General features: G+C 28.7%; 1 protein-coding gene across 2 annotated transcripts in view; it reads left to right on the forward strand.

Annotated features, from left to right (window-relative positions):
* Elys (AT hook containing transcription factor 1 homolog) overlaps positions 1 to 15603 on the forward strand; it is an 88186-nt gene that overhangs the window by 30732 nt on the left and 41851 nt on the right. For both annotated transcript variants that reach the window (XM_087149870.1, XM_087149871.1), the window contains exons 12-20: positions 936 to 1023; positions 1925 to 1986; positions 2277 to 2399; positions 2580 to 2670; positions 5138 to 5227; positions 5325 to 5465; positions 10224 to 10422; positions 12107 to 12428; positions 14739 to 14932. In XM_087149870.1, coding sequence (XP_087005996.1) covers positions 936 to 1023; positions 1925 to 1986; positions 2277 to 2399; positions 2580 to 2670; positions 5138 to 5227; positions 5325 to 5465; positions 10224 to 10422; positions 12107 to 12428; positions 14739 to 14932 — 1310 coding nt within the window. The remainder of the gene's footprint in view (positions 1 to 935; positions 1024 to 1924; positions 1987 to 2276; positions 2400 to 2579; positions 2671 to 5137; positions 5228 to 5324; positions 5466 to 10223; positions 10423 to 12106; positions 12429 to 14738; positions 14933 to 15603) is intronic.

Raw genomic sequence — 15603 nt, forward strand, 5'->3', positions numbered from 1 at the left:
CCAATGACTTTCTCACACTCTTTATAGATCAGTACCATAATCCTCGAACTTTGGGACTGTTCACTAATTACATATTATCCTGTATCCTTATCCTGTGCAAACTTGTTCCTCAGTCGTGACTGGTTGAACCAACTTGGCATGTCTTTATCTCTTTACTTATGCCATTTGGTGTTTGGTTATTGAGGAAGATTCTTGTTTTAGGGAACCAAAACTATAGTATGTCCATTTCTGAAATTTATTTGTTCTGTATTCACATTGTTTTTCACTTAAGTATAGATTGGTGTTCAAAATATTAAGAAGAAAAAAAAGTATGAAGAAATGGGAAGAAAAAAAAATCTAATGTAACTTTAAAAATTATAATTTTCATTTGTTGTATATCTAATAATATGCTGTTTTATTTTTAATGCATGTATTTTAATTACATCCATTTAGTTTTATTATGAATAGTTTTATTATGGATAATGTAACAAGCAAATTGGTTTTCTGTCTTTACTGTTCATTTATATCTATACTATTCATTAATGCTTGATTTTAATTAACAAAATTTCATTTATTTAGTCATTAATTTGTTATAATTGAATAACATTATTAATTATTTTATTTAGAAATATTAAGTATTTTATTCGCTGTTAAATATTATCATTACCTTTTATCAATTGTTAAATCGTTTTACACAGACATGCTGTTCCATACATGATTGATGTAGACTTTAAGATTAAATAGAAAGTTTAAACTTCCTGCACTTGTTTGGTTACATTGTACTTTGTAATAGATTAAATAATTGCTATGTTTCTGCCAACTGTTTTCGCTGAGTTAATAATTTAATTTTTTTTTTTTTTAAATTCTCTGAAAACTGCTTTATTAAATGTCAGGAAAATCTAGTTGTATACTTGTTGTCATACTATGTAATGTTTTATTATTACTTGTTTATGTAGGGTGTATTCACTGTTCCCCAAAGCATAAAAAAATTTAAATCCCTGCAAGTGTCAGAAGAATTTTTCTATCCTTCTTCCTTAGGATTCCGTAAGTATTAGTTTTTTTGCAAACTCTTCCCAAATTTTTTCATGACTGTCATCTCTACTTGATTTTTTGAGTTCTTCATGGGTTCCTGGTTGAATATTAATTTTTAAGCTTTTCTTTTTTTAATGTTTTAATATTTTTTTTAATTTAAACCCCTATTTTCAAATTATTAAAGAATATTTTGAAACTATCTCAGTTTAATTCAAAATAAATTCAAAAATGTATAAAATAATTTTCTATTTTTAAAAAAAAAATTCCTGAAATTGTGAAAGTCCTTATCATTTTAGTATGTTTACTCAATTAATTGCTTGTTTGAGTATATAAATAAATACTGCTGCTAAATAATGGAGTAAGCATACAAAAATGTTTAAAATAAAATACAAAATGTGCAAAATAAATACAAAAATGTAGAAAATTCATAAAATTGTGAAATTCCTTATCATTTTAATATATTTACATAATTTATTACTTGCTTGAGTATATAAATAAGTTTTTAAGCTTTTCTTTTTTTAATGTTAACTTATTTTTTTATTCAAAACTCTATTTTCAAATTATGGAAAGGTAGATTAAAACTATCTCAGTTTTATTCAAAGTAAATACTGAAATGAAATAAACATAATTAAAGCATTTTATATTATAAAGTCCATTATCAATCATAAATAGAAAATATTGTACTTAATTTAAATTTATGGTTCTAAAAGTCCCAAATTTTTCTGTGTCTAAAATATTTTAAGTCTTACATATTTATTAGCATAAAATTTATATTGTTTGTTAAAATTTACTAGGTTTTTTTTTTCTTTGTGTTAGCAGCTATGTTCTTTATTTTATTTTCATGTATTATTTATTTATCTTAATAAAAAGGTATCTTTCTTGTAAGTTGTCTAATTTTCTCTTATCTTTCCAGAGACCCTTAGTTTCTCTCATCATGGGTTATGTAAAACTACTTATTTTGGCTTTCAAAAGCATGTAAGTATTTTTTTCTACAAAGAATTGACTGTTTTATCATTATATATGATTTAATAAATATTATAATGCATGGTTTATTTTTGACATTAAAAAAAAAAAAAAAAAAAAACTCTGATAAAGCATCTTTTTAAATTATCCAATTTTACAGCATGCCTTATTTTTTAAATGCCTGTTTTATAATTTGATCACACCTTTAATTTCTTTTGATTGGACTTGAGTTTTTCTAACCACAGTATTTTTTGTTAACCGATATAAATATAAACTTGGACATAATTCACTGTTTATTTTAGCTTTTGTTTGAAATGGCTGATCTTGGTCCCAAAGTTTTGATAAGTCCTAAAGAGGTGTTCTCTTCTCTAGTTAAATGTGGCTTGGTGTCTGATACTCATGGAGGAATAGATAAGACTCCTTTAGTATGCAAATTCTTTTATTGCTCTTATCAGTATTTATGTGTACAAATGCAGATTTTGAAAATTTAACTTTTTTATTTTATAGTTTATTATATTATGCCATTTTATGAGTTTATTTTAATTTAAGAGTTTCAATAATTATTGTACACATTGTATTTGTGTTTTTTTTTTTGTTTGTTTCAGGTTTCACAAAGAGAGTCAATATTGCAACTTGCTTTAGAATATCACTTGCCATTTTTCTTCATCAAATGCCTTAAAGAATGGCGATATAGTGGTTGGTTCTATTTTGTTCATTTAAACTAATGTTTGATCATATTTTTAGTGCTTATTCGTATCATTATAAATTGCGGATACACTTTGACTTGTTTCATTTAAGCTGAAGGTTCACCTTATATTGGTTAAGAAAAATAATTAATATAGTCCGTGTATGTAAATAGGGCATAAAAGAGAAAATGAAGAAAAAATTCAGTTAAACTTGTTCAGGACGTTTCCATTTAAAATGTTTTTCCTTTTGAATAATAGTTTGTCATATGTAGCTAGAGGCGTTTATTTATTATGACTTGTTCAAAAGCACACAGAGCAACAGTTCATAATTGGGAAGCACCTCTATTGGCGTATGAGGACGTTTCCAGGCATAAGTTCCTATGCAACAACCAAAAATAGACTAAAAATGTCATTTAAATCAAACTAGCATGGAGTGAAAAACCAATAGCAGGTTTAAAATCAGTGAGGTGATAATATTCAAGATCTAATAAAATATCTCATACAACAGAAAACAGAAAGAAAAAAAATTTCTCTAGAATTATTAATAGATTTTTTTTTAAACTAACACTTCTTCAATGGCACAACAGCCCTGGGTGGGGAGTGGTTTTCTTTAGAATTCCATTCCACGATGTCCTGTTCTTGGTTAAGTTTTTCCAATTTGTTGTTACAATAGTTTTGAGATCTTTCCTGGGTTCCAGATGGTTTGGCCTCGAAGATTTTCTTAGTTTTTTGATTATCATCCTATCTTATTAGGCATCCTGCCCTTTTAAACCTTTTTAACTGGAACCTTTTTACAGCAATAAATTTAATGCTGTCTGGCTATTTATAGATTTCAGAATTTTTTTTTCTTCATCAATAATAGTCGCATTTCATTATTTCAAACTTTTTTCTTCTTTTTAATGGCGGGCACTTGGGGTTTGTCCCATTGTCCTAAGAAATGCCAGAACTTCTACTCTCTTCTTGTTACCCAATGGGTACCTGTGGCGAAGCCACGGCGGTGGAGCAGCGTCTCCCACGTCATACAACCACAAACCCGTTTATAGGGCGGAACATAGAACACAGAGAAAGAAAGAAACATCCATGCCCTGAGCAGGATTCGAACCCGCGGCCAATGGCTCTGCAATCAGACACGCTAACCACTCGGCCACCTGGTCGGCATTTCAAATATACTTCTCAATACTTTTCTTTCAAATCTAGCAAGCAGCTCTTTATCCTTTTAGGTCATTGTTCATGTTTTGGAGGCATATGTAGGGATGGGGCTTATCAAAGTTATGTAAAGGAGTTTTTTTGTTTTGTTTTTGGTGAATATTGTATTTTAAATATTTTTGTAGACCAAAGAAAACATCTGTTGATGACTCTGTTCTGAGTCACTGGCATTGTGTTCATACCAGTGCCTAAATGCTTGAAGCTATTAACAACATCTAACCTTTATTTTCCTATTTTAAAATAAAGATTGTTGAAACTGGTACATGATCACAAAAAAAACTTTGATACCTCTTTAAAAAATATTTTCTAAAACTACAGAAATTTTGCAATAATTATTAAAATAAATAAATAAAAACATTTTAATTTTAGAGCTTAGTACTATAGCTCATTCCAAATATCTGATAATCTGCAATTAACTCCTTATTATCATTGTCAAAATTAATTGTTCTTCATTTAAATTGCTTTTCAAAAAAAAAAATTGCATTTTATTTAGGATTAGTATATTATCACTGAAGGTCTGTTATTTCATATGGTAATGGCTGTACCCTATTACGGTATGATATGTGTTGACAACACAGATGCACTCAAAAACAATTTGTAAAGTATATTAAGCAAAAAGTTGTATAATTCGTGGAAATCATGGAGCTTAATGGCTATAGCATTAATACTGGAACTACTAAAATTGTCATTAATAAGCCTAAATGTATTTTTAACTTTTTCAAATTATTTTTAATTTCAACAATTTGTTTTGCATTTACAGTTTTTCCAACAAGCTTTCTAACTTCCATAATAAGTTTGTTTATTTATTTTTAGTTGTTATGAAAATAGGACTTATACTTGAAGTGACCAAAAGTTCAAGTTTACCAGTCATAAGTATCTTAGAGCTATTTTTTCTTAATTAGGATTTCAAAATTGCCCCAAAACAAAATTTATTTTGGAAATAACTAAAGTTCTCTACCAATGAGATGATTGAAAGCAAATAAATACTTTTATATGCTAAAATCAAACTATACCCTAAATAAAGTATTTTTTCCATTTCAGTGTTGTATAGATTGTGTCTAAAACATTTCGACGGAATCTATAAATCTAGTACTTTTTTCAATGCAAAATTTAGATTATAAAATGTATTTTTTACTGCTTCTTTTGCTTTTAAAAGTGACATTGCAAAATTAAAAAAATTAATTCTTAAAAAGATAGTTTTATTTGATTTGAAGTTTTCATGTAATATTTCTTATGACTGTTTTATATTATTCATTATTTGTTTCCTGTAGATTCCGTTCACGAGTTTTGCACATCAAAAGGTCTGTTGAATTGGGGATGGAAAAAAGTATTGGTCATCAAAAACTCGATAGATCGCTTGTGTAAGTTTGTTTCTTTGAAGTGTTTATTTTAAATACTTATAAATTATCAATATTATACAGTTTTTAAAATTCTTTTTTAAAACCAATTTAATTATAGGTGGGACACTCTTCAATTGTTCTGGTATAGACGTTGATAAAAGAGCATTGAAGTCATTATATGCATATAGAAGGCAGTTTTATTTGATAGATAATATTATATCTGGATATCAAAGGCATGTAACTCCAAGAACAGAACAAGGTGAGAGAGTTTGTATGTTATAAGACTTACATTTATAAACTATGATTTAAGGAAAAGATATTTCCTAACTTCTGAAAGGCTTTTATTAAAGTCATTGAATAACTAATAATCTTCAGCATTTAGTCTAAGTAATCATTCCTTGAGATTCAGGTTAATAGACAAAAATAATGAATGATTTTAGCCGAAGAAAATTTAGAGCAACCTTTTAGATTTAAAGGATATTGTGCAGTGAAAGAGTGTTTATTAATACCTTGATTTCTTAGCTATCTTTCATTTTTGTATAATTTAACTTATGCTTGAAGTACAAAAATTAGTAGTCATAGCCCCAGAAGCTGAAAGTGCCTAAAACGGTGACGTATGTCGCAGAACAAACGTAGTCCTGCAGAACAATTTGTATCTTGAATAAGTGACAGCGTTTTGCTGCGAATCCCCCCTCTCCGCCCACTTGCCTCCAGTAGTCTTGCAGAACAATCCCAATCCAATGCTTGCAGAACATTTGTATAAATTAATAAGTCTTATTGCAGAACAATCGAAAATATTCTGCTTATGGGGTCACAGCCATTAAAGGCTGAAACAAGCAACTTTCATCCTACAATTTTTGGTCAGGAGTCTGAGGTCCTTCTGTTTGAGGGTGACTACTTGGTGAACTTTGAGAATAAACTGTCAATAATAAAGATCCAGTAATCTTCATTCATAAAAACTCTTCAAGAAATGCTTAAATAAGCTATAATGCAGATTTCACATTGGCTAATATAGCGAATTACACAGGCATTAGTTAGTTTTGGGCATTTAAATAACAACTTCAGCTATGACGCTAATTTTGGTGATAATAACCTCTGATGATTCAATGAATGTCGGGTAAAAAATAAGTTTTAGAAGTTGGAGGAAAAAAATCTTGACCTGACAGATTAAGAGATCTAGGTCAATAGACAAGTCCATTGCAGCTATTCCATATGTTTTGATAAAGCAACTGCCAGATAGTTTTACCAAGTATACTTTCTGTCATGAATGGCTATTTATTTGTTGATGCCTCATTGTTTTTTTTGTGGCTAATTCTATCACCTCTTATGATCTAATATCTAGTGCAGTGTTTGTCAAACTTATGACTTTTGTGTACCCTTTCTAAATTTTTCATAACGCTGTGTACCACTAATAAAAAAATGAATGCATTTTTTTAAAAATATGTTTCTTTTCTTTCTTTTTTTTGGTACAGAGTTTTGTTAATAAGTTTATTTGCATCAGTGAGAAGGATGATATTGTTTTTGCTGTGATAACAGTTCATCGTAATTCAGTTCTCTTGTGGTCAAGTTTAATCTGAGATGCGATTCCACATCCAATAATCTATTCATTTTTTCGACTTAATGTCCACGAATGCTGAAAAAGCGACTTCATATAAATATGAAGTTGGAAAAAGCAAAATATGTTTCACAACTTTTTCTGTTAAAAACTGGATACATATTTTGCCTTTGCAGCCAAAATGATGTTAAAGTACACTCCTCATATTTATTTTTCAAGAATCTGTCTGAAGCCAATTCCAATAATTGCTCTTCTTCAGCATGCAACAATCCTCCTGGCATGGATGTTGTATTAATATAAATGGATACCTTATACATTCAGTATCTCTTTTTAAATCGGGGAAATAGTTTTTCAAGTTCACCAGCAAACTCCAAATGCTGTGTTATGCATTTCAGAGTATCAGCATCAATTTTAGTAGCGGAACTTGTTATAAACTCATGAAGATAGGGAAACGAATCTATTTCTTCATTACTTTACCATAAATTTAATTTTGCGATGGCAGCATTTACTTTATCAAAGCACATGAAACAATATACTTTCGTCACCTTGTAAAGATAAATTCAAACAATTTAAAACTAAAAATATGTCAGCTAAATATGACAGTTTTCTGAGCCACTGAACGACATCTAAACAACTCTTTAGTTCAAAATTATCTTTAAGGAAATTATCATGTCTTAATTTAAATAGTCTGCGCAAAATTTTTCTTCATGATAGCCAACAAACATCCGTATGAAAAAGAAGCTGGGTATGATTGCTTCCCATTTTTTTTGCACATTACCCAAAGAAGTCATGAATTCAAAGGACGAGTTTTGATAAAGTTAACTATTTTCATTCTTCTTTCATCCAGAACTTTCTGTAGATCGGCAGGCATTTTTAATTGTGGCCAAAGCCTTTCTGTGTATGCAACAATGTGTGTATATGACATTTGGCGCAACATTTTTAATTTTTGCAATAAGTCCTTTATAGGGCCGGGATAGCCTGGTCGGTAGGGCGCTGGGCCCATATCCAAGAGGTCGTGGGTTCAATCCTCGCCGGCCGAAGACTCCCCGTGTAGTAAATGGTGACTGATGCACGTTAAATCTGTCGAGTCTCAAAGTCCTCCATGTTCCCACAACAAATCAATACCTCTGGGGGTACTGATCCAGGAGTTTCCTTGTCTTCTGGATTGGTTCAAAATTACAAGGCTACGGAGTAGAACGTAAGTAGTCGTAAACCCATGAAATTGGGTCGGCTGTTCAACGACGGTTATAAAATAAAATAAGTCCTTTATAAATTCTGACCATATGTTTTGCTCCATCTGTGCTTATTCCTACACATCTCCTGATGTGTGACCTAATAAAGGCTGACAAATAAAAAGTCATCATGAATTTCTTGATATTTTTCGTATCTAACAAACGCTATAAGATTTGATAACTTCACAATATAAGTGGACTCATCGACTTGTAATGCTTAATAACGACTTTGAGAAACGTTAGATAATAACATCTGTTTCACATTATTCGACATATCAGTGATTCGTCGGTGAACTATATTATTTGAGAGAGAAGCGTGATCAAAAGCTTGTTTCGCTTTTTCTCCTATCACTATTTTGGCCATTATCTTGGCTGCTGGCTTGATTAAAATTTGACCAATGGTTTCCGCTGCACTGCATTTCGCAATTAATAACGACACACGATAAGAAGCTTCTAATATTGTTTTAGTGTCTCCTGTCAAAACCGGCATAACTTTTTGAGATTGATTCAAATCCTTAAGTTTATTTTCAAAAAAATCTATCGATTTATCTTTGTACTTATGGTTTGTTTCAAAATGGCACTTTAAGTTGGACGGTTTCTTGCTTTTGTTTGTCAGTTTTTCAGGACAAATGACGCAAAGTGGAATAGGCTCATTTTCATCTCCAGTTCATAAGAATCCGAACTGAAGATATTATTTGTCATACTTGCAGATTTTCTGCACAGATTCTTTCAGTTAATTGCTACTATCATCATTACCTGTTGCAGATACTAACCAGCGATCCATATTCAATGTTACGGATAAAAATAATAAAACTAAGTCGCATTTATTACAAACCTTTACTATAAAAAAATTTCACAAAAGTTAAAAATCACAACTGGCTGTTGACACCACTAATTATTAACTGTTAACTCTGCAAAAGATAGCCAATAGAAAAATACGTAATCGTAAATGTTCATGACTTGCTTTGTTTTTCAATAAATTTTTTTGAAACTTTCGTTTGTTACCAGATATTTTGCATAAGAACGCATACCATCGCTAAACTGTTCCTGTACCCTTGAGGTTACGCATACCACACTTTGGGAAACACTGATCTAATGAATGGATTATTATGTATTGATGCAATCTTAATGGTTCGAGGTATCAACCTTAACTGCGCTAGTTAATTTATGTAAATAATATTGTATGCTACAAAATAAGACACCAAAATGAATTTGAAAATAACTTTTTTTTCAACGAGTTTGAGTTTTTGGCTTAAAATATAGGGGGCAGTCGAAATATGATCATAATAATTTAAGCCAGTGAGAGTCAAAAGTTTATGCCCTTTGATGTTAGCTTCACTTTTTCACTCTGAATATTATCAAAAGATTTGAATTTTCATTTTTTAAAAGCTGTTTAACTGATTCTGTTCAGTCTTTATGTTTTAGCATTTATAATTACATTGTTAAAGATGATATAATTTGTATATTTTTTTTGCTGTAATTAAAATAAAAAATAAAAAAACTATAAAAATTAATTTTATGACAATGTAACTATTCATGCTAGAAATTAAGTTTCTGACTAGCTTTTATTTAATTTACTTAAATGCATAAAATCGAGCACATGTAACAGTCACAAAGAAATACACTATTGCAAATAATGATAATTAAATTTAATGTAAACATTTACTGTTTTTAGAGAAATGGATACAACCTAGCGATTCGGCAACTGGAGATGAACGAACTATATTGTCGCTATATTCAGCAAATAGTTTAGTCAGAGTGATTGCCTTGGCAATTCATACTGAAAATAGAACCGTCATTATACAAGCAAAAATTTTCTTCAGATAATTCTTTGGAACTAGTTTTATAAGAAAGTTTCAAATTATTTATTTCAACTAGTTCCAGAGATATAAGTAAATTAATAAAAGTGAAATTAACACTAAAGGGGCACAAAACTTCACCCACTCTCCATTTGCATCATATTTTCTAGATTATGGCTGCTCCGATATTTTAAGAGTGCAATTAGATATTTTAAGAGAGCAATTTGCAATTTTGTTTGCCTACTTCTCAAGAATTCATATAACTAAACTAAATTTGTATTGAATTTTTTAATTCAATACAATTTTTTTACTGATATTTTTTTAATTGTTTAATTTCTTATCTATTTTTAATTTTTTACTGCTTTTTCTTTTCTTTTTCTTTTTTTAAGAAAAAGAAAACTTTAAACCAGTCAATATATTTATTTCCTTAGGCATACAAGATTTACATTGCAGAAGAGAAGCACTTTCATGCATTAATTTATACTTACAAGTTTTGTTGTGGTTGCGATCTGTTCACGTTCTTCCAGAAGTGAATGAGGATAATGCAACATCTTCAAATGTTATCTATCGATTTGATGAAATAAACAAATCTTATTCCTGTAGAAGATCAGCTTTACAAGCTTTGAATAGGTGAATTCTTTGTTGTTATTATTAGTTTTTTTATCACTTTAATGAAGAAATAAACTAAAATTATTAATGCAAAATATCAATTTCACATTTATTGAATGAAGATTGAGATTTTGTGTTATCAAACATTTTTTTAAAATTTTATCTAACTCTGCTTACCATGCGTGTTATTGAGTACAATTCCTAAAGTTTTTTTTGTTTTTATAAATAAAAGCTTATTTACATATTTTTTTAGTGTAAATAAAAATAACTATTTTTAAAACTTTTCCAGTTCATTTTTTTGTATTAGAACTTAAATATTTTTCTAATGTATTGGCGATTCTGCTTTAACAAACATTTCATTTAATGAAGCAAATTGCCTGCGCCCCTTGATTCTTGTTACTTACTAGTTTGACTGTTCGTAGAGAGTAATGATATTTTTTTACTATCTCATCCTTAATGTACAGCTTTGAGTGAAACTAACTCTAATTAACATTGTCTGTAAAATATATCTTCATGCGAATTTATTGATGTTAATCAATCCATCTTCCACTGTGGATATATTGTATTAACTTAGTGGGTATTGCTGGCTCTCTTTATAGTAAATTTTCTTTCGACTACATAAGTAATTTAAAATATAGAAAAAGTGTGTTAATTAATCCTACCAAAAATTGTTTACAATTTGATTATTTTGGAAAACGATTTTCAGCATTTGAAACTTTATTGTTATAGGTTACTAACTTTACTGTTATAGGTTAATAGGTTACAGGTTAACTTGAACTTAATTTATATTTTAATTGATCAATGGTGGGGAAACAGAATTTGCCATGAAAAGGCTCTCCAATGGAACATAGCAGACCTGTGCATGAATGCGTGTACGGCATTCTCGGAAAATTTGTCACCATCGCAAAATTTTTTTACTACTACTAGAAATAACTATTTAGAAAAAATATATATTCCTATTCGAAAGAAAATTTGTCTTTTTTGGATTCTGGTTAAGAAAAATTTATTCCTACCAATGCAAACGAGATTTAAAATTACATTCAAGATTTAAAATCACGCATCTCGATTCCTATTTCCGTGATTTAAAAGCCACTATTATAATTTGTGTTCAAGTGACTTAAAAATTATATATCGGATTTAGTATTCACACTATTTTGAAATTAAAAATTGAGATCCGTATTCACACGATTTTAAAATCAAAGATTGAGATTCGTATTTACACAAATTTAAATGTCCAGATTCCTATTTTTTACTAAAACATTGATAACATCCTGTGGATAAATGCTTCCTTTTTTGCCTTTTCTTGCTCAAATTTCAGGTATTTTTCAATTAAGTTTTTTTGCACATGACATTTTTGGATTTCTGTTTTCAGTTTTTCCGTTACGGTGGTATTGATCATTGTAGAATTCTATAAAAATTAAACATTTTTAACAAAAATCCATTATTTTTCAAATGAGTTTCGTCAAAATGAGATGGTGACAAAAAAGTTGAAACTATTTACAAAGAGTTAATCAATGTGTACAGAAAGTTTTTTAATTGAGATTTTGTGTTCACAGAACGTTTTTCATTTTATCTAAGCCTGGTACGTAGTATTCTCTTAAGACTTTTTACTAGTACAAAAGAAAAGGTACAAAAAAAAGGTAGGTACGAAAAAAAAGTCATTAAGTAACTATTAAATCTTTATTTTTAATAATTTTATTTTTAGTACAATTGGTGCTACAGATGTACTCATGATTGATGGAATTGTCAAAGAAGTTGGTGTAAGTGGCATTTGGCAGGAAAAAAATGGAACAGGAATATACCCACCTCCGAGCATCTATGCAGCATTAAACACCTATTTACTGCATGGAGTTGATACCAACTGGAAACATGCTATTATCTATTATCTACTGCTTGATCTTAAAAGCTCTGCTGAAAACACTCAGTTCGAAGCAGAAGTTAAAAAGTTCCCAGTAATATTCAATATGCCGAAATCTATAGTGAAATTAGTTAAAGCATTTTGGTACTTAGATCGTAAAGATTGTAATGTAAGTATGTTTATGTTAGTTTTATTATTGTTATTTTGTATCAAAAATGATAGTTGATATTATCAAAGTATCAAGTTTTATATCAAAACTGAAAATGAATTTTCTCCTATTTTAATTCTTTTCTCTTAACGATGTATATTCCTGGGTTTATGAAACTGCTTTTACAAAGTCCTAGGATTCCATATAGTTTTTTGAAGGGTTCTGTAAAGAAAACCAAAATTTCTCAGTGCTGTAATAAATATTTTCAAAAATAAAATACTCCAAACTATATCCTGATTTTTTTTTTTTAAATAATAAATAATTGAAGTGGTGGTGCACTTTCAGTAAGTTTTGGTACAGATCTAAATTGTCTTTCATTTATTTTTATAGAAAAATATTTAAAAGTTATGCAATTTTGAAAATATTATGTTTGGGTTTCTCTAATTTTAATCATAATATAATTTGAATGTTTTATTTATTATTGTTGTTGTTTTTCTTTCTTCCTTTCTTTTTTTTAGACACTATGACACTTGTTTAGCTATATTTTGTTCTAAGTGAAGTAGTACAAACATAACTTTAAAAAAATATATTATTAATAATGTGACAAAAAATTCCTTTAAATTGAAACAACAAAATAAATATGTTATTTTGAAAAGATTACTATATGTTACTTTAAAAAGATTCTGAACAAATTACTTGTTCTACAGCTAAAAAGTGCATATCAGGGGGGGCAGGCTTAATTAAAGAGTTTTAGAATCGCTGGTTCATTTGAAAAAGTGAATAAGGAAAAACAATGTATGTAGATGAATGCAATATATTACCATTAATGTGTACTGTCATATGAAAATCTCATGATAGTGTAATGAAATGTATAAAAAATTATTTAAAAAATAAATACAAAATCTTTAAGTGTTCACATTTCCTGTTTAATACAAATACTAAGGTATTGACAACTTTACCTACCTTCTGTACCCCTAACTTGTCATTCATTAGCATTAAATATAGTTTCTCTCTGTTCACTTATTTTGAGCAATTGAATAATTTTGTACGCTTGGTTGTCTGTATTATTTATTTAGAACTAGTTTTCTATTACAATTAAAAGTAAATATTCTATATGTTTATGCATGATCATGAAAGTTCATGTTAGCATTATGAGAAGTCACCAGCAAATTGAAAAGCAAATTTTAAAAAAAGAAAAAAAACTGAAAATTTCATTTAAAAATTCAAAACTTAACTTAAAGTTGTATTTAACAAAAATATTACTGATGTCAAACATTTCCTGTTACTTGTTATCAAAAGAATCTGAATATCGGAAATAAACCGTTTAACTATAAATTTCTAAAATATTGTGAGACATATCTGCCTAATAATTTTTTTTTTTTTAAAAATCTATAATTTTGTGTTGTTTTTTATTATTATTCAAGTAAATAGTAGATTTAATTTCATAACAGTAATTAGCATTGTTTAAAAAAAAGGCAGGTAAAAAGTAACAAAGAGAGGATTCTACCATTATTGCTATTAAAATATGAAAATAATAATAATAAAAAAACTTGAGTTCCTTTTCTCTCTTTCTCTCCTTTTTATAGATATTTTCCTAGAAAAACAATTTCTTTTGATCCAAAGGAAGATAGTGTGTACTTTGGGCTACACATAAAGTTTAACAATGTTTATAAAGCACATATAAATGGCAAAAAAATGGGCATATTCAGTATAAACAAGAACTCTCCTTTGTGTTGGAACACAAAATGACAGTATAAAATACGAAGCAAACAAATTACATTAAAGAAAGAGGTGATTTGACCAATAGAGTAATCAGGAAAAAAAAGCTGGAACAAGATAATGAAAACGCAAGACAAACTGCAGTAAGGAAATAAGTTGTTTAACCATAAGGGTACAAAAAGCAACCTGTTTTGTTCAAGCTTTTTTTCCTTGCTCTAACTGTTAAGCTGCTTTTTCTTCTTATTGCATCTTGTTTGTCTCGAATTTTTCCGTCAAATTTAGTTTTAAGAATGAGGAAGATTCTTGTTTATTGAACGAGAATTATAATGCGTCCTTTTTTTGTACATTATTTGTGTTTTATTCACATTGTTTAGCCTATTCTATTTATTTTGAATTGTTAATTGAAAGAAATGCATTTAACTTGTTATAATTCATGTGACTCTATTAGCAGCATTTTGAAGTTTTTTTTAACAGTAACATTTTATAATTTAGCTATCAAATATCATTTGCACTATTTACACAAAAAAATCAAAATGTGCATAAATTTTATATTATTACCGTCTTTCTTTTTGCCATATACAAAAGTTTTAATAACAACCTTTGTAATTTAAGGATGCTATTAGAAAGATATTTGATCCGGCTGTAAAGTCTTCAGATATTTTAATGTGGCATCATCACAGAATTATAAAATCGTGTCTTTATTATCGAAATCCTGAGAAGGCTTTGAAATACATCAATCATGTGACACCACCTCAAAATACGATTGAAGATATGAGACTATACCTATCTGTTTTGCTTGCATGTGGGTAAGAAATGTTAATTATTTTTGCTTGCTGCAGAGTTCCCTTGTGTTAGCAAAGACATGGGGAAATTTGTTAGTGACATCATGAGAAAGAAAGTGGCATCACGGGAAAGAATTTGCTAGTATGTTGGCAACAAAGAAAGTTCGAAATTACATAGCTGATCTAACTGTTTGAAAATATCTTATTTTATAATAGTATTTTATATGAGGTTTGAAATAAATAATTCTTATGTGTTTTGAAAAGTGCCGTTAAAAAAAAAAAGCCCATACCATTGCTTAAATTTCTCTCACTTGGCTCGTATTGTTGGATATGTAATAAATTCTTGTGTTTTCTTTTGTTGTCACTGACTTTGTAGACTGTGTTTCACGTGAAATTAAAGTATGAACACCTTTTTGCTGATTGTTTTTGTTGCACAATGCATTACTATTATATGATCTTCCACAATAGGGAAAACTACCCAAAAGAAATAGGTTTCTTCGATCCCAGATGTAGGAAATAAATTGAACTTTTCTTTTAAAAAAGAAATATCATGTTTAATACATGATATTTCTTTTACAAGTTGTTTAATACATCATTTTTCAATAATTAAAAACTGAAATAGAATAATTGAAAAAACAATTGAATAAATATTTTTAGGTTATTTTATAAAAAATTTTAGGTTATTTTATAAGTTA

The sequence above is a fragment of the Parasteatoda tepidariorum genome, chromosome 8 (genome assembly GCF_982258835.1).
Source record: "Parasteatoda tepidariorum strain Cologne lab strain chromosome 8, Ptep-v5.0, whole genome shotgun sequence".
Taxonomy (NCBI): Eukaryota; Metazoa; Arthropoda; class Arachnida; order Araneae; family Theridiidae; genus Parasteatoda; species Parasteatoda tepidariorum.